This window comes from Cervus canadensis, chromosome 11, assembly GCF_019320065.1.
Source record: "Cervus canadensis isolate Bull #8, Minnesota chromosome 11, ASM1932006v1, whole genome shotgun sequence".
In the NCBI taxonomy this organism is placed as follows: domain Eukaryota; kingdom Metazoa; phylum Chordata; class Mammalia; order Artiodactyla; family Cervidae; genus Cervus; species Cervus canadensis.
The window spans coordinates 53,766,488-53,787,052 of NC_057396.1; the positions used below are offsets into that span (position 1 = coordinate 53,766,488).

The 20,565-nt window shown below is 33.7% G+C and overlaps 1 protein-coding gene across 1 annotated transcript in view; it reads right to left on the reverse strand.

The window, feature by feature from the left end:
• The window catches only part of KIF18A (kinesin family member 18A), a 78,857-nt gene that overhangs the window by 46,985 nt on the left and 11,307 nt on the right, over nt 1-20,565 (reverse strand). Inside the window, exons 3-10 of the mRNA XM_043481144.1 lie at nt 19,883-20,040; nt 16,443-16,547; nt 15,909-16,019; nt 14,671-14,868; nt 12,429-12,605; nt 10,928-11,002; nt 10,617-10,723; nt 6,241-6,403 (exon numbers count right to left, since the gene is read on the reverse strand). Coding sequence (XP_043337079.1) covers nt 6,241-6,403; nt 10,617-10,723; nt 10,928-11,002; nt 12,429-12,605; nt 14,671-14,868; nt 15,909-16,019; nt 16,443-16,547; nt 19,883-20,040 — 1,094 coding nt within the window. The remainder of the gene's footprint in view (nt 1-6,240; nt 6,404-10,616; nt 10,724-10,927; nt 11,003-12,428; nt 12,606-14,670; nt 14,869-15,908; nt 16,020-16,442; nt 16,548-19,882; nt 20,041-20,565) is intronic.

The window sequence follows — 20,565 nt, forward strand, 5'->3', positions numbered from 1 at the left end:
ATAATGTCACTCTTCTCACTGCCTCTTTCCATTTTAGAAAACAACTATTTTCAAGTGTTACTTATGTTGTCATGCAATGGGTAATTAATTGTTCTTAACTAATACATAATGTACTTTTGAAAATCTCAGTTTAAATTTCAAATAGAATATTGGTAGATGAAATCCACATAAACAAAAGCTCTTTAAGGTTTTTAAATTTTATTTTAAAAGTAGCATGGGGTCCTGAAACCTGAAAAGTTTAGAGCCACTGATACAACAGAAGGTAGGATACACGGCTTCTTGACTTTTCCTGCTATGCAGCAGGTGTGAACATTTAGGCAAGTCAAATCTGTATGGCTCTTCAGTCACCTTATCTGAATAATGAACATCAATGTATTGTAGCTGCCAGAAGGAAGGCAATTAAATGAAACTACCTTCATATTTCTCTAATGTTTACAAATATTGTAGATACTCTTAGAAATCAGGGCAGGAAATGATCTATGGGTCTGATGCAGTCAATATTTAACACTAAAAAGTTTTGACTGAAAATCTCAAGAAATATGTTTTTGAGTTTGTACTTATGTTCATAAAATGTATCCTCTATTATGGTTCTTTATGGGGACATTTTTCATCAGGGTAATCCCTACTGAATCACTGTTCTGAAATAAATATCAAGTAAGTGTTTGGAAAGAAATTCTAAAATATGTATATTAAACCCTCACATTAAAGTAAATTGTTTCCTATTAAAGTTTCAAAGAAGCTTTATATGTTTTATTAATACAATTTCCAAAATATCATAAAAGGACTTGAGCGAGAATAAACATGTAATTCTAAAATTTAGGTATTATAACACTACTGTTTTGTGCAAAAGAACTGACTGCTAACACAGTGAACTCATTATTTCATTAATATAACTTGTATATTAACCCTATACATTCATAAAATTACCCAGGAGGTTCACTTCAATACAATTCTCAGAGTCCACATTCTAGAACCATTCATAGCTGAATCAATGAGATTCTTTTAGCAATTATGAGAGTAAACCTCTTTGGAGAGGATCCAAGACATATATAAAATCCCTTATCCTAGCAAGCAGTTCAGTAAAACTATACTTTGACAATTCTGTGAGAACAAACTAAATCTGTAGATATCTTTCTACATTTTTCAGTAGCTTACAGCCAATAAACTTAAGAGGTTTTATCTCCATTGCTTACCTAGTCTCATGAGAATAGCTATAAAAATTGGAAAAGCAATTGAAATGACCAAAAGTGAGGTATGAGAAAAGGCAAATGTATTGAAAAAAGCAGAATAAGGATGCAAACAGAAAAAAAGAACTCAGCTAAATCTATTTCCTCCCTCTATGTCTCAATGTTTCCATTCACACACGTTGACAATTCAACAGGGTAAGACAGAGAAAATAACTATTATGTAAATTAGCTTGGGATTAAATAGACCAAACTTATTAAATGTACTAATATTCTAATGTTCAAAAAATGGCAACCTGAATCTAAGCTCTGCTAATACACTACTTATTTGCTTCAAAGATTGCCTCTTTACTATAAAAATAGATTATAAAATTCCTGGTAACCAAAGCTTCCAGAATTTGGCCCTCTCTTCTAAATAGAATTGATTAATTCCCAATATGGCAAGATATGTCTTGTATCATATGTGATCTCCAATCTATTCACAGTGGTTAACTATGGCTACTTCAGATTCAGAGAGGAAGAGTGCTACAACCACTTCAATGGTATCTGCTAATGGCAAAGGGGTGGGAATTGGCAGGAAGTGTTGAGTATAGTTGTGGACGACATTGTGCTCTGGTCAAATGATGTTCCGTTTTGACTATTGTATTCCTTTTTATTTTTTTCCCACTAACAGTTCTTATACAGGGTTTCCCAGGTGGCACTTAGTGGTAAAGAACCTGCCTGCCAATGCAGGAGATGTAAGAGATGCAGGTTTGATCCCTGGGTCGGGAAGATCCCCTGGAGAAGAGCATGGAAACTACTCCAGTATTGCCTGAAGAATCCAATGGACAGAGGAGACTGGTAGGCTACAGTCCACAGGGTTGCACAGAGTCGGACATGATTGAAACGACTTAGCATGCACACAATATTTTCATAAAAATGCCCAGGATAAATCTCATCTCTCTACTATGAAGCCTTTCTTCACCTCAAACAGAAGTCACTGTTTTTTCACTTTGAATAGCTATAGCACTTAGTACTTATAGTATAGTAGAAGGGCAGACTGAGGCCAGACAGCCAGAGTTTAATATTGGCTTGATCACATTGATTAGGCATATCTCTCTAGACAGCTTACTTGAATTCTCTGTATCTTTGCTGCTCACAAACCGTGGTAATAGAGGATATACCTCATAGGCTTGTTATAAATACTAAACGAAATACCCCATGCAAAAGACTTTGAAAAGTGTCTGGCAAACAATTAATGCTCAATATTAGCCATTTTTATTATTGCACTACTCCTTACATGACAATCATACAGTGCTGTGTCATTTTTATATCATTTTATTGCTCTAACTAGTTTATAAATTACTGAAGTACTATAATGTCTCATATTTTTGTTTACCTCTATTGTGTCTAGCACAATGCTTAGGATATATATAAAAGTATTCAAAACAAGCTATTCTCAATCAGCTTTCCATGACTGAATTTCTTGCCTTTTTTCAAGACATAAATCAGATAGTTGCACTTTCAGAAAATTGGCATTCATTTAAAGGAAAGCTACACAAAACCGAAAAATATTATCATACTGTAAATTATAATATAGCAAATGCAAATAATTGAGACATAACATACAAATTTTAGAATAGGTAATACAGCAGTTTTTCAGAATTCCATTTAACAAACACATGTAGAGATTTCATAATAACAAACTGATATATCGGTTGGCCAAAAAATTTTTTTTCGTTTTTTAAAAAATCTTCAAATAAACTTTTTGGCCAACCCAATATTAATCCTATGAGATATCTTATTATTTGGAAGTCATGAAGGTTATCAAAAATAGTGGCAACAATCTTATAATTCAAGAAAGTTAAAATACATAGCAACAAATTTTAAACAATGATATAAATTCTAGTCTTCTGCCTTAAAATGATGTGAGGACATTTTAAATATACTTGAAAAACAAAATTAAAAAGAAATTTTCAGTACTCAATACATTTCTAACTATAGGCTCTATACTGTACAGTAGCAGATCTCTAGGGTGTATTTGTCTTACATAACTAAAACTTTGTACATTTTGCCTAGTACTTCCTGATTTTGCCTTCCCCATAACTCCTGACAACACCATTCGATTCTACTTCCGAGTTTGATGATTTTAGATTTTTCATATAAATACTATCATGTAGAATGTGTCCTTCTTTGTCCGGCTTATTTCACTTAGCATGTCTTCCAGTTTCACCTATGTTGTTGCAAATGGAATGATTTTCTTCTTTTTTAAAAGCTGAATCATAGTGTATTGTTGTATACTTAAGAATCACTAACAGAACAGATCTTATGTGAAGTGTTTCTGTTAATGTAACACTACTATTAATAAAGGCGGTGGGAGGAGACTTTAGGAGGTGTGATACAGGATTATGGCGTAGATTGTGGTGACAGTGTCACTAGTGTATATTTATCTTCAAACCTGTCAAGTTGTCTATGCTAAATGTTTGTGAATTTCTTTACCAATCATATATCTCAATAAAGTGGTTTAAAATAAACATATTTTCAAAAAGGCATAATAAGTGCATATTTAGTAAATTACTGGTTTTGATAATCAGCTTAATAGTAACTGGTTGATATTCTCATAACCATGACACATTATTAATACTTTATGATTAGCTTCTTAGCCTATCACATCTTTCTCATTTCTTGGGCTGAAAAAACCTAAAATGTGTTTTTTAAAGCCCTATAAAAGTTTGATGGCTTTCAAATATTAAAAAATATGTAAAAATTTTATAGATAACTGTTACTTCTGAGAAAGCAGGAAAAGAAGACTTGGTTTAGGTGGAAGTCTAACAGGACTGGGGGTTATCTACAAAAGAAAGGTTTTAATAAGTAATATATGAATGCATTTCATGTATTTAATCTCTATGTGATTAAATTATATAAACTACTTTGAAAACACATTAAATTACAAAAGTACTTAAAAATGCAATTAACCTTATCATCAATGAACACCAAAACTGGGGGGAATCCATTATTTTCAAAATGCTTATTTTTCTGATTTTTGGTACTCTGGAGTTACACACCTCCAAGTATACATTCTTCTTTCCTGCTTAGAACTCATGTTTCTTGAATTTACATTTTATTGACAACTTATTAGTTCTAGAAAATTCTAAGCCTTAGAGTTTCCACATTATCCTTTCCTCTTTTGCATTAACATATCTCCTTTTTATCCCTTCCTCTCTTGCATTAACATATCTCCTTCAATATATTTACTAGATGAATGCATGACTTTCTAGTTTTTTTTTCACATAACAACATCCTGTTCACATCTGCTCTCTTTTTACCTTGTATTTGGTGTGATTTCCTCAGATCTCCCAGTTCTTTAATTCTCTCTTCGTGTGCTGTGCTTAGTCACTGAGTTGTGTCCAACTCTTTGCAACCCCATGGACTGTAGCCCACCAGGCTCTTCTGTCCAGGGATAAGAGTTCAGGCTCTGGAATCAGCCTGCTGGAGTTCAGACAGTAGCTAGGACTCTATGAGATGGGTGATCTTTGACAGAATGACTTCTCTGGGCCTTGGTTTCCTCATTTTAATTACAAGGATAATAATATTATATAGCTCACAGGATTTTCGGAGAATTAAACGTGTTAATGGATGTCAAGTATTTAAAATATTGCCTAGTACTACACCTATAAATTGAAATTTTAAGTTCCAGTAAATAAATCTTTAATTTCTAAGTTTCATTTGTTTTCTTCTCATATATATATATTCTTTTCATCTTTGATTCCTTCTTTGATGACTTTGTTTTCATAGGTTTTATCAGTTTGTTGTATCCGATATTTTGTGGGGGAGGGGACTGTCATATTTGCTAAGTCTGCTTACTTGCCTGTGGAGGATTGTTTCACGTGTTTTGTAATTTTGGACAGTGAGCTCTCATTAATGGTTTGAATTGAAAATCCAAACCTAGGCTTGTTTCACCAGGCTGATTTTATATTGCTTCCACTCAGTTCCCTATAGATTATTACTGCTCTGATACCATTTCCTATGCTAATTTCTCACTTTAGGGATTTGCTAAATAAAACAAACAGACTGTAAAAATTCAAACCTCAAAATCCTGCGAAAAGTATATCAATAATGATGGTCTTCAAAAGAGACTTTCCTTTTTTATCCAAGGCTTGGTTTCTTGTTTTCCTGTGCTAGTTGATAACATGTTTTCTTCCCTGGTGGCTCAGATGCTAAAGCGTCTGTCTATAATGCAGAAGATCCGGGTTCAATCCCTGGGTCGGGAAGATCCCCTGGAGAAGGAAATGGCAACCCACTCCAGTACTCTTGCCTGGAAAATCCCATGGATGCAGGAGACTGGTAGGCTATAGTCCATGGGGTCGCAAAGAGTCGGACACGACTGAGCAACTTCACTTTCACTTTCTTTTCTGGTGTACTACCAATACTAAGAGTGAAGGTTTCCTAGTTCTTGGACTGTCATTTCTAAATCCCTGTCTCCCTTGGGACCCTTATCTAAGTAGCGGTGTACATCAAAGCAGGATAGTGAAAGTGGTCTGTGTGTATGAGGGGGACAAAAATACACTTTACCACATTAAATAATAAAACTGATTAAAAGTTTGATTAAAAGTTTATCTTTTTTCTTTTTTTAAGCACTGATGCAATGGAAATAGTAACAATGTTAGTGACAAAACATTCTTCTAGGGTGGGGATGGGATGGAGTGGGTGGAATCTCCTACTGATCCAAGCTGTAAGCTACTGCCTGCCTCTGGGGTCAATTGTTCTCTCTGCTGCACTCTGGTACCCAACTCTCCCTGACTGTGTTAACTTCCTGTTAACCATTCTGTCAACCCTCACAGAAGCAACAGATCTAACTGAGATTTTACAGCTATTTCCTTTTTGTTTCTGACACTTAGGAATTTATTTATTTTTCTTATGCACTTAACTATACATTTCAAAGAATGTTCTCACTATTCCCTCTGGCATTTCCAGGTATTTGTAGATGAGTGATTATGCAACACTATTAAATTTCTAGAATTATAAGTCTCCATGTTTTTTACCATCTCTAGGAATTAATGATAAAGTTGTTAAATACCTTTTCTACTTTGTCTTCAGAACACATCATTTCTATTTGTTTATGGCACTGTTGTTGATAGAATGATTTAAGTTCATTTTCTTTAAGCAACATTTCTAACTTTAGATATTGTTGCCGGATTTCTTCTCGATTCTGGAACAAGCAGTTTAGAATTTCTTGAAATCTAACAAAAATAAAACACAGAATCTCAGTATTTTGTGATAGGTAATGCAGTTTACTTAGAGAATTGCATGAACAAGGGCATATGGTGCTTCTATGGCCCCCTAGGGAAAGTGAGATAGCTGGTAAAGGGTTATGAACATTATTTTTATAACATTGGGTTTTTTTTCTTTCTCTCATCTCCAAGAAAGATCATGTTATTAAAAGATATCAGTAATATTAAGGTCTATGGTATCAGTCATACACTGTATTTTGTCTGCGTAATCCAGTAACTTACCAAAAATAAAATACTTTGTTTGTAAGAAAAGGATGATAATGTGGACTTGTACTATCTCAATTCACAAGGCCCCAGAAATACAGTATTGTGTGTTGTTTTGGTGTTGGCTCGCTGTGAAGAAGTAAGCAGTGTGTGGCATAATCATATGGTGCCTCTATGGCCCCCTAGGGAAAGTGAGATAGCTGATTTTTAGCTTCAGAACTTGTTACAGTAAAAACACACCATAAGGTCAGGTACCCCCTGCAGCCTGGCCAAGAGTCAGCTGACAATGCCAAGACCCAAAACATCCAAGTTTACAATGTGGTAAATCTAGAAAAGCCACTCCACTGTTTCCTTCAAAATGCAAGAGATATATAGTGAATCAAAGTTGGGGAGTATGACTCACATCTCCTCCAAATGCATGATGACCTCAAGTGGAATCACTTCTTTTAAAGCCCTAAGTGGAGTGTGTGGGCTTCCCTGGTAGCTCAGCAGTAAAGAATCTGCCTGCCATGCAGGAGACATGGGTTCGATCCCTGGGCTGGGAAGAGTCCCTGGAGAAGGAAATAGCAACCCACTCCAGGATTTTTGCCTGTGAAATCCCATGGACAGAAGAGCCTGGCAGGCTACAGTCCTTGGGTCACAGAAGAAATGGACACGACCTAGTGATTAAACAACAAAAGGAGCCTGCAGTCCTGCATCCTCCAGGGTCAGCAGAATATCGGTCACAGATCATGTCTGAGCTACAGTAACAGTAGAGAAAATCACATACAGGCAAAACTCTCAAAGAAAAATTAACTGTGAACCTTTTAAAATAAAATGGTAACACAGTATATGCATTTAAAAATAAATGTTCCTTGGCAAGAATTTTAGGTATATTTGTAAGGATTTGTGGTAAAAACACTGACAATTTACGTCAGTAGTAAAGAGTTCTTAACTCTTTTGGGAATGAATATAAACCACAATATATTGACTTCACTGAAGTTTTGTCAAACTGATAAATATTTCATAAGAAGTATGTACGGACATTGCAATTTCATTGTATTACATTACAACAACTCTAATGCCAGTAAATGATTTGATAAGTTATCTTTAGGTTATACTCGAAGATAATTTCTTAGATTTTCTGTTAACACTTTACCAAGGACATAGTTAAATATTTGTCAGTTTTGAAATTTTATGGTCTAGTCTTATTTTAGTTGGTGGTGTTTAGGAAGGAAGGAAGGGAATTAGTATCAAAGAAAGCTCTTTCTTTAAAAAAAAAAAAAATCATTTTTTTAAAAAGACAGTCCTATGGGACTGACTAATAACTATTTTCTAGTCATTTAAAACATTCATGTAGCTAGAAAACAAAATCTTTGCCAATGATTTTAGGTGACATATGATGAACTCTAGATAATTTTCTTGGTATAGTCATAATTGAAGTTATATAGTTACTCTGGACATGAACAATTATACCTTTTTATGATTTTTTTGAGTATTTTCTTTCTCATTGTTCAGTTGCTTAGTTGTTTCTGACTCTTTGCGACCTCGTGGACCGGGAGCATGCCAGGTTTCCCTGTCCTTCACTATCTCCAAAAGTTTGCTCAATTCATGTCCACTGAATCAGTGATGCTATCTAACCATCTCATCCTCTGCCACCCTCTTCTCTTTATGCTTTCAATCTTTCCCAGCATCAGGGTCTTTTCCAATGAGTTGGCTCTTTGCATCAGGTGGCCAAAGGACTGGAGTTTAACAATTATGCTTTAAGATTTTTTTTGAGTATTATCTTTCTAATAGCTTTAACAGAGAGCAAACACTTACATAGTCTTCCCTTTACCTGTTTAAACTTCATAAAAATAACATTTTTTAAAGACAATGAAAATTCATGGCATTAAAGAAATTCTATGTGAAGTATGATTGAGATGATAAAAAGTATTACATATATTTACTTCAGAAGACAGATGCTTTGGCAAGAGAATGACAAAGGCTTTGGGGTATATAACTGTATTATTACCTTCTTTATAAATACATGCAAATTATTTAACCTGTTGAGTGAATTACAACTCAAAGTTTTTATAGTTGGTTAAGTCAGATTGAAGTGTCAAAAATACCCAAATAAGTGTTCATAGCTCAGGCCATCTCCTTCTTGAATCAACAACCAGAAAGCGAATGTCAATGATTTAAAATCACATCAACTCCAGAAAAATCTACCAATTTGTACAATTTTAACTGATAATTAGATCTGGTTAAGTAGAGCTGAACAATTTCATGCAAGCAATGACTCCAAATTTGAGCAGGGGGTGGCTGCTTTAATTTTCAAGAAACTTGAAACAACAAAGAGCTATTTCATTATCTGAGGACCAATCCCATATTTGACTAACAAAATATAATAATACAACTAATGATATAGCAGAGTTAGAAGCTTTAAGATTAAATGAATAATGAGGAGTCAAATTTACTTAAGTTATTTTTTAAAAGACACTGTGAAGTTGGTAGAATATAACAAAAAGTATTATAAGACTATTAAATATAACTTTAGCTTGACAATGGGTTGTTAGTGGGATTAACAGAAAATAATTTAAATACTATTTAGGAAATCTCTGGCATAAGCAGAGCTATTAATAATACACAGGTCAAGTTTATGCTGTATGAAAAATGGACTCATTGTCAGTGATAAAGAGAAATAATTGTCTAATTATTTCTTACTGTATCTGTAAAACAGCACAGTGGGTACATAGGATTAAGATTTGAAAGGATGATATATAATTCTTGTTCTAATCTGTGAGTTAGAAAACAATACTCCATTTTAAACTTCAGAGGTGCTGTAGTCATCAGATGAAATTAATGTGGGCCTACATATCATCAAAAACTACAAAGACAGTTATTAAAATAAAGTGTTATTTCCCTAGAAGTTATCTTAGCATCTAGGGTCAAACTGAGGCAGAAAAAATTATTTTCTTCAAATCAAGGATATTTTGTGTAAACTTCAATACACACTTGAAACTAGGTTGAAAATCACTGTCAACTAGTCTTCCTTACGAACACTAAGACATCTTCTGCACACTCAAGAGTTGTAAGTGTGAGTGATCAGCGCTTTAAGATGTGGTTAGTTTCCATACTAATGATAATAGAGAATCAGCTGTGGAGAAGGTTTACTCAGCTTTCAGTCAAAGGTGAACAGGCTTCTTTTCCTGTGGGCCGCTTGGAGCTTTCAATATGTTCATGTACTTTGGAAACTTGTTTGATCCAAGAATTCCTTTCTGTCTTCTTAGAACTACTCAAGATCCAAAGCTTTTCAACTATTGCCCATCAGGACAACTTGGAAATTATCTTAGTGCTTGTGAGTTCTATATTACAGCTTTTGTTTTTTAAATTTATCTGCTAAGAAACTAAGATGAAACAGATCATTTTTCTGTGTCAACTTATATCATTGAGAGATGCCCCTTTAAATAATTAATTGCTTAAACTCAATTAAGTGGATTATTAGAGTTATAAGATCTCCCTCTCCTTTGCTTATGTGAGGATTTAAGTCTACAACATGGAAGGCAGCCCTCACCCAACCACGCTGGCACACTGATCTAGGACTTCCAGCTCCCAGAACTGTAGGAAATAATTTTGTTTGTTTATAAGCCACCCAGTCTGTGGTACTTTGTTGTAGCAGCCAGAAGGGACTAAAGCACCACAGAAGAAAAACATGGAAACTATTAAAAACCAATTTCATAAGTGACATAATTAGCTTTACTTTTTCCATCCCATATTTAAGACCTGGTTCTCATTATCTGTATAATCACAATTAAAATTACCTGATCTCCAAAGTGTACCATGTAAGACCAATCTGTGACTTCCTGAATTCAGTTGAGAATATATAAAGACACACAACAAATGATGATAACAATAAATTTCTGACTAAATTATAAACTTTAATTATCAGACTAAAGTTTACAAAATCCTTAAAATGAGATCTTAACGTCAATTTTACCTTTCAATTTCTTTTTTCTGAGGGTTTGAAATCATTAATTTGCTACTTTCATCAGTAAAGGCTTTCTGTTCTTCATAGGCCTTTAGTTTTTCTTTTAACATTAAAATCTAGTAGAGAGAAACAGTAGTTAAAAATACAAATTATCTGTTTCCATTATACACAGCCACAGAAAAATTTTAGCTGTGAAAACTAACTGAACAAAATTTCAATTATAATAGAAAAGCAAATCAAAGTTTTAGACAATAAAAATTGCAGAATCCCAGAAATGAGGAACTGAGAGAGATTAGCAACAATGTAAAGAAAAGACATACCTCTTTCTTCTGCTCGTTACAGATTTTTACATACTGAGTTATATGATTGTCGAGGTTAAGAACATTGCTCTTCAACTGTTAAGAAAAAGAAATTATGATTGCGCATATACAGAGATAAAAATCAGTTATATATGTGAACAAAATAGCATTATATCCTCATTAATTCAGCTTCATGAATTCAGAATTTGTGACAATTACAATCATGACAATATAATCAACTATGCTCATGCTTAAAATCTATGACAAGTGGGTAAGGGTATGCTGAGCACATTAATAACAGATTTACTGCCTTATTATCGGAGAAAAGGTACTTTAAAGAACTTGCAAAGCAGGCATTCATATAATAAAAATTGCCCATTTTCCCCTTTGTCCTTTGACTTTTAAGATACAGAGATAATTTAAATTTTTACCAGTTTGTATGTTCAAGTAGCTTTTAACAAGTTCTCAATATATTTTATCCTTTTTATGAAAGTATGAGCCCCCTGGCAGCTATGGAATAGCGGAAAGAACATTAAATCCAAATACTTGATTTTGAGGCCTTGTCCACTTCTCACTTAACTTAGAATTTAATACTTACAACTTTGAACATGTAATTCCTCAACTGTAAAGAAGAGCTAAAAATGTCTTCCTTAGTGGTTTGGTGTAAGCAGTGCATGAAAAATATGTGTCAAAAACCTCTGTATACTCAATACAGCACCACCTTTCCCAATTTATTATATGAACAATATATGCATATTTCTCTAAGGAAGACAATAACCCACTTATTTTCTATCAATGGGAGCAGCAGAGGGGTAAGTGGGAAGAGAAGTCATCATACCAGTTGAACTCTAGGTCTATTACAGCTCTGAAGTCTTGTGATTTTACACATCCATCATCATGTTTGACTTATGTTAAAAAAAAAGTTACCCCAAATTACTGGCAAAAATACCAACCTAACCACTTATTATTACATTGCTGTAGCTATACAGATTGGCTACATCAATATCATGAATGTGAAAATAAATTATTTTTAGAAAACTATTTACTCTATAAACTGAGACAGATATTGTATCTACTTTATAGATGAAGTAAATAACTAAGGCTTTAAGGGATCAGCAAACACGGCCACGGTTTTCAGGTGGAAACGGCTGGTGCTGGGCTACAATAGAGCGTCAGCTTTGACTACAACAAATGTGTTGAGGCCTTGACCAATTACACCAAAACGCCATCAAAATATCACGAGTCAAGATGTGAAAAAGGTTAGAGAGAAAGGCACTAAAACATCCTAATTCTCCAAAAGATTAAATAATCATTTTTTATTATATATGTAATTAAGATGCTTAATATTTTCATTGTCCTAGTTAATGCTCAATTAACTGGGTTAGTAAAGACATTTCTAGCCTTGATTTCTTAACTCATTAGTAGAAATATATCTCTCTTTCCTATGTCGCTAGAGGTATAAAAAAGAGAAAAAAAAATGCACCAAGTACTCTTACCACAAAGGCAGAGTAAACACACTTACAGAAGACTTAATGTCCTTTGCGCGGTTAGCATACTTAAGAGTGTTATATGTGTCATCGTAGAACACAGAGGAAGGACTAACAGCAGCAATCATTATAGTTTGACAGTTTCCTCCGAGAGAATCCTTTAACAAGCGAGTGAGCTTACTATTTCTGTAAGGAATATGCTGATTCTTTTTCTGAAAGAATAAAAACAGGATTCTTATGTCATTTTCCACATTCAAATGCAAACCTGCTACCATTTCACTATAAGAATTGAAGCACTGCACAACTCTGCCCAGACTTACACATCTTATGGAACTGCTCCATGAATATCGAAAACAAATTTCCCACTGAAAGATTGTATCTCCATCTGATTAAGTGTGAATGTTAGTTAATCATAAAATATCAATACTGTTTCATTAGTTGTAATAAGTGTACCATATTAATGTGACATATTAGTAGAGGAAACTTGAATGTGGGGTATATTGAATAAAATCTTCCTGTATTATCTAATCAATTTTTCTGTATTTAAAACTATTCAAAATCAAAATGTCTATTAAAGAAATTAAAATACAAAAGTAATATATACCCTGGAGAAACATATTCCAGAAGAATAATAAGAATTCTGTATGGCAGAGAGGTACTTCTCTCTTTAAATAACCATCTAATATGAATACAAAATAAATTATAATCTTACAAATACTTTATCTGAAAGCACAACCACAGGTCTAAGAGAACTTTATTTTTCTAGATTATCTTTTGCTTTAAAAGACAGCTATGATTTTAAAGTAAAAACATTTCCAATTACTTCTATATAAAAACAGAGCACTATAACGTTAAGGTAAAAGCAATCTTATGCTATCCAATGTAACTCTTTCATATTACAGAAGAGAAAAATGAAGCTAAGCAAAAAGCCACATGACTTGCCTCAGGTCACGTGGCTGGTAAGTCACAGAGCTAGAAACTGGCCTGAGGTCTCCCAGCTCCCAGTAGTACTATGCTTTCCACCATAGCAGTCTTTCTCAAACAGTGTGGAGTGTGCACAGGCTGGTGCTACTTGAATTGATTTTGCATGTATAAGATGTGCATTAAACACTGACTAACAAATGACTCAACAGCAATCGATTATTAAAATTAAATCAGTATATGGAAAAAATTTCATGAATGGCAAAATTTAGGAAATCAGTCTCTATACCATGCTGTCTGCTCACATATTCTGAGATTTTAACTTAGAACACAAAATATATTTTGCTTTTGTAATATTCATGTGATTTTAGAAACTTGCCTTTTTAAAAAATAAAAAAGACTTCCCAAATCATTTTAATGTACTTCATATTTATCAAAATGCAACATTTTGAAGAGTTTAACAGTAACTTTCCTACAGCTTCTGAGTTTGTTTTGAACTAAAATTATCATGTGTGTGAGTGCTCTGTTGTGTCTCTTTGTGACCCCATGGACTGTAGCCCACCAGGCTCCTCCGTCCATGGACCTTTCCAGGCAAGATTACTGGAGTGGGTTGCAATTTCCTACTCCAGGGGATCTTCCCAACCCAGGGGTCAAACCCATATCTCCTGCGTCTCCTGCAGTGGCAGGCAGACTCTTAACCAACAGTGCCGATTAACTTAAAAAAAAAAGGAAGTCATTTTTACAAACACAGAAGTTATCGAATACGCTGTGCTCTTGTAAGCACTTCTGGCACTGAGTAGACAAAAAATATTTTTTAATGACCCAAAGGCATCTAGCAAACATTATTCTATTAGATGATTTAATTATATTTTATACCCTAAGCTCCTCTTCCTAAGAAAACTCAAAATTCTTTAATATTTAACTCAACTTACAGTATATATATAAAATACTAACCAGACCAGAATTAACTTTTTCTAAAGTGTGTGCTTTGTCTTCATGCCAATTTAATTATCATGCTTATTGTGTAGTGCTCATTAAATTGTCATTTAAAAAAAAATCAAATTCAAAATAAATGAGAAAAAATATCATAAATATTAACTCTCAATCTGATATTCAATACCTTTCATTCAACAAATTCTGATTATAAAACAAGAAGTTAACAAAACAAACAAAAAAGACCAATAGCTTTATTTGATATACTAGGCTCTCTGTGGTCTTTGCTCTTTACGTAAACATGATTGTTACATTCTTAAAACTTGACTTATAATAAGATCTTTAAAACAAAATTATATGAATATGCTTCTGGGAATTATACATATTTCAAAACACTTAAACAAATAAACATACAGTACCTACCTTTGTATCTGCTAAGGCATTGATAACATTCCCAAGAGCTAAAAGTGATCGATTGATATTTGTGCCTTCTATAAACCGGGTCCCTTTAGCGCTGGTAGCACTGGCTCTTTCAGACCCTGCCAGGTCAATGAGTGACATCTTGGCAATTCGGACATTTTGATTGATACTTGCTGTTTTATCTTGTTGTCTCAAATAAATCTTTTTGAAATTACAGGATAATAGGGAAAACAAGGATTAGATTTAAGAAAATTAAAAGGGAAATGTATACTTTATTTTTAAAAGAGCAAGAAATCAATTATTTTCACTATAAAGACATACTGAACAAGGTACAGCTTGACTGGACTGGCTGATATCCAAGAGTACCAAAAGTAATTACCCAAGTTGAGAAAAATTTGAAAATGAAAAGACTTCCTATACGTGCACTAGAGGGTAAATGTTAATAACTCCTGGTTTGATAGACGGTTAAAACAGCTGCCTTTTACACTCTGGTAACACTTAGTCTAAGATATTTTGGGGAAATTTCAATGTCCCTGATAAACATGTCTCTGAAGATTATTGATAAATGAAAAGTCAGTGGGAAGAAGAGAAAAGATTAATGAAGCTCTGTGGATTAGAGACTTTCTGAAAGATTTGATATCCTCAGATTTGAATTCTTTCAACTATTGGATGAGTTTCAAATAGCATATCCAGAATAAAGCTTATAATCTAGTTTTAATAAAACTAGAAACTACAAATAATAACTACTAACCTATGCTTTAGGCTTTTCTAGACCTATATTCCTAAAAAGTACTATATCAACTGAATCACACACTCTCTTAAAGAATGCAACTACTTACATGGTCACTATGGTGAAATCTTAATCAGTACCTCCCCAATTTATTGGTTCTGTAAATCTAGATCTATAAAGAGAAAGTCTGCTCTGAATAAAAGATTATCTTTTGAAAAGATTAAGTATTTTTTTTTACCAATTCAAGAAAAGAAAAGGAAAGAAAACCTCTAATACTACCACTTTACTATCACGTATTTTTACACAGGTTAAAAATTTACATTCTAACTTACATCATCTCAATTCTAAATATTCTTGACTGAATCTTCTCAAAGCTGCAAAGTAAAGGAAGCGCCGAGAAGTAGAAAAGTTCACAGATGAAGAGATATTTTAGAATGTTTGCAGGTTACTATTCATAAATTTGGCTACATTTAAATTCAATTTTAAGAACTATGGTCTAGTGACCTGTTACCTGGAAAACAGCATGAGAACGAGAAGACGTAGCATTCGTATCAGTGGGATGTTGTGTCCTGTTTCTGTTACCACTATCCAATAACTGCAAAATTTCCTCTGAGGATTTGGGCTAGAGTAGTTGACACAGAAGAAAAACATACAAATTAATTGCCGGTCTTAAATTTCTTAATAAACCATCAACAATCAAGAAGACTTTTACAGGTAAAATAGAAATTATTTTCTTATTAAATCCCATTAAATATCAATCGTGTATCATCTGCTTAGCACTTTTGTGCTATATGAACAATAAAAGATAAAATCTAATCTCTCTGAGGAGATAAAATAATACATTAAGCAGAATAATATACTATATTAAGTGTCCAAGTAGAGTTTTAAAAGAAAAGCCTGTTTGATTATCTTAAAGGAAAACAAAACAAGGCTGATGATATACTTGATTATTTTAACTTGATACTTCATTATTTTAAAATAAGTACATGGCTAAATTACCATACTTGCTATTTGAACAAGCGAAAAATGAAGTTTGTGAACATACCTGATGTAAAGTCAATCCCTGAACGACCACCCCTTTTTGGGCATCTTCCCGGACAGCAAGTGGCCCTGAATTTACTAAGAGGTCACGAATCTGTTCATTATATACCTTAAAATAAAAAGGATTGCTTAGCATTGATGCTTAGCATTGACACTGAAACAGTAGTGACAACATCACACAAACATGCATACATTGCTGCCTTAAGGTTATGTTAGAATTTGTCTCAAAGAGAAGCAGCAGCTCATTTCCATTCATCTCATCCCTTCTATCACATATTGCCATGACTTTTCTAACATCTGGTAAAACAGAAGAGTTTGATAACCAGCAATTCCTTGTTTGATGACTACAAGTCAACAGAAATAGGATAGCTGGAATTGCCTCTTCCTATTTTCTGGAAATATGTGAGACAAACGGTCTTGGGAAACTCTGTAATGGATTGGAAGTGTAAATTGTATGGAAGTAGTGTGGTTCTTACTGGAGAAGATATTATTTCATGATGCCCAAGTAGTCCAAACTTTTTAAATTTCAGAGCTTAAAAGTTAAAGAAAACCCCTGAAAGACGGATGGTATTTATTTCACTTATCCTTCAATTGCATTAAGTTTAACATGTAATGATAATTCCATAATGGGACAGTCTCCCCCTAACTTGAATGAGGGAACTGAGGCCCTCAGAGTTTAAGTGACTTGCCCAAGTTCACAGTCACAAAGGTAAGAGCAGAGTCTGGTATCCTTACTCTACTGAATGGCCCTGAATACACATCTGCATTTTAAATTTCTGGCAATTCTTTTTAGCAATTTCTGTAAGTAATGTAGGGCTTCCCAGTTGGTTCCCAGTGGTAAAAAATCTGCATGCCAATGCAGGAGACATGGATTTGATCCCTGGATTGGGAAGATCCCTTGGAGAAGGAAAGCGCAACCCACTCTAATATTCTTGCCTGGGAAATCCCATGGACAGAGAAGCCTGGTGGGCTAGAGCCCATAGGGTTGCAAAAGCGTCAGATACAGCTTAGTGACTAAACAACAACAATATAAGTAATGTACAGAAGTAGTACAATTGACATAATTTTATCAATTTACTAAAGGTACTAAGTTTTCTACTTGATAATAAAATGACAATTGTATCTATTTGATAAGATTAAAAAAACACATAAATTTAATCTTTAAGAATTATTTTCTGTAAGTTATATCCATATTCTAATAAATAGCCTATGATGATAATTCATTGCTGGTAAAGCTTGCTACAATGAATGATAACCATTTTTAAATGCAATAAATTCTTAGAAGTAGTAAAATGATAAAATGAAGAGATAACTTTTTGGTTCTTATTTTTCTGATAAGCAACAGTCACTTTTTAAATGATTTCCCTTACCCACTTCAATCATACAAAATACATAATTACACAATTACTATCAAGCTAGTCTATGCATCAAAATCACCTGGGAGCTTTTAAAATACATAGATGTCTTGGCCACAATCCAAATCTATTAAACTAAAATGTCCAGGGGGTGAGGTCTAGGCATGTCTAGTTTTAAAAAGCCCCACAGCCAATTTTGGTGCACAGACTGAGTAGTAAACTGTTAGATTAGACATTGCCTTACCATTAATAAAATGAAAACAGATTTAAAGAAAGAAAAAAACAACTGAAAACATTATAAAAATAAGCAAACTTCAAAATTGTCCCAGTTATAAAAGGATCTAAGGAAGAAATAATGGATATGGTGCCATGCTCTCTTCCTAATTAAGTTCAGAACAAATTTTTTTCAAAATACTTAACTACAGAAAATGAATTTTACTTCTCTTTTATCACCAAGATCTATAGACTGACAACAATTTTTAGCAATATAATCTTAAATCAATTTCTAAAATGTGAAGAAACTCTCAAACAATAAGATGTCAGCAAGAGCAGTAAAAACTAGAAATTGACCCTCTGACATCACAAACGAAAAGGCAGTAAAATCAGGGATGTCTGTTTCTGCATTGGTTTCTGAAACACTATCTGAACACAAAGTGAAAGTGCCAACTACTTAGTTATTATTTGTTGAATGTCAGCTATTAAGAGGGTAGAAAGTCTCAAATGAAGAGGTATGTCAACCCCACCCCCACCCCCCTGCCCCTTCCCACGAGATAGCAGGAAGGAGCCTCACCTGGCCAAATCTGCACAATTTAAGCATACAGATAAATACTTAGAGAAAAGGATTATAATCTATGGAATAATATTAAGAATCCATAAGTCTACATTGATACAGTAGAGGAAAGGGAAAGCTCTTCTCTGTAGTAGAAAGTCAATGAAGAACTGTAGAAGAAACGATGGAGTTTGAAAATCACTATCACCTGCAATCATGATAGTAATTGATTCAGGCATGAATCATCAGTGGATACTAAAATGAACAGACCAAAGACTGAGGAGTCACAGGATTTACACTGTTTCCCTACAAGTTATTTATTAATTATAAAGGATAATGCATGCTCAGTCTATTTGCTCATGTCCAACTCTCTGGAACTCGGTGGACTGTAGCCTGCCAGGCTCCTCTGTCCATGGTATTTTCCCAGCAAGAATACTGGAGTGAGTTGCCACACCCTCTTGTAGGGGATCTTTGCGATCCAGGGATCGAACTGGCATGTCCTGCATTGCAGGCAGATTCTTTACCACTAAGCAACCAGGGAAGTCCCATATAGGGAAATACAGTATCTTTATAATGGAAAAACTTTGTAGACACCAGTGTAATGAAACTGATCAAAGGTAACACAGCCAGTGTCAGGACTAACTAATTATATAAGCTTCTTGATATGTTATATAAGAAGAAGTCACCATCACTTATGTGGTATTCCTGCCAGTCCATAACCGGAATGTAATCGTGACAAATCTAAACTAAAAGTTTTACAATAGCAACATAAAATATAGAGAAAAAAAATCCTGATTAAAGGGACTAAAGGGATGAATTGCAACTGAATATAATATATGATCTTAGATTTTATTTTCAATAAAGGGTGTTATTAGAATAACTCTCAAAATCTCATTATATCATTGTTAATTTCCTGATATTGATTACTATTCAGTTTTTATTTAAGAAATTTCCTGTCTTTACAAGCCTGTAACAAACAGTTCAGGGGGAAAAAAAAGGAAAACCACATATGCGAAAGAAAGAAGAGTAAAATGTTAACAAATGGCGAATGCAACTGAAGGGAATCTAGAAGTTCTTTATACTATCTATACTAATCCTACTACTTCTGTATAAGTCAGAAGTTATGGCAAAATACTTAACAGAAAAAAATAAGATCTACAACAAATAATTGAAGACCAGGATTTTTAATGATTTTATATTAATATATTCACAAAAAAAATCTCTGCCTGATAGAATAATTTGAAAGGATAATGGAATTTCTTATAAAAAGATTTCTCAATACTATTGATTAAACCAAAAAAAATGATATTGCCAACTTACCTCCAGATAAGAAACTGCAGTACTACATACTTTTTCTTCTTTAATCTCATCCATGGATTTGTAAAGGTCCAGCATTGTTAGATACATCACTCCAGGTTCAGCAGCTGATCCTAGCATTGTGTGGGTCTTTCCAGCTCCCGTGGCACCATATGCAAGTACTGAGTTTTTATGAAAAGGGATCAGAGTTCTTTGTTATGACACATAACATTACTGTATCTACCGTCTAGTGAATAGTCCCACCTGGATATCCTAAACAGTAACTTGAAAATCTAACAGATCCAAATTCATTTATAGTCATTCTTAAATCTTGGCAATTTACAGTATCATACTGTATTTCTAACTGTGAGTTCCACCAAAGTAGAGACTATGTATCCTTCCTACCTAGTAAGTGACTTACACTACTAGTAAGTGATCTGGCACAAAGCGGGTACTAAATATTGATACAAATTTGCAGAATTCCAAATAAAACTCATTTATAATAATTCCTTTAAAAATTTTTGTTTTAGGTAAATTACTTTGCTTTCAGGACTCTATCCAGTACAATAGAACAGTGATACATTTCTTCAAATGCCAAAAAAAAAAAAAAAAAAAAAAACCCACTCTGAATTACATATGGCAAATACCCAACATAATATTCAGTTAAAGCAATAAGTCTTTGAGAATTATTTTTATAAATTAAATCT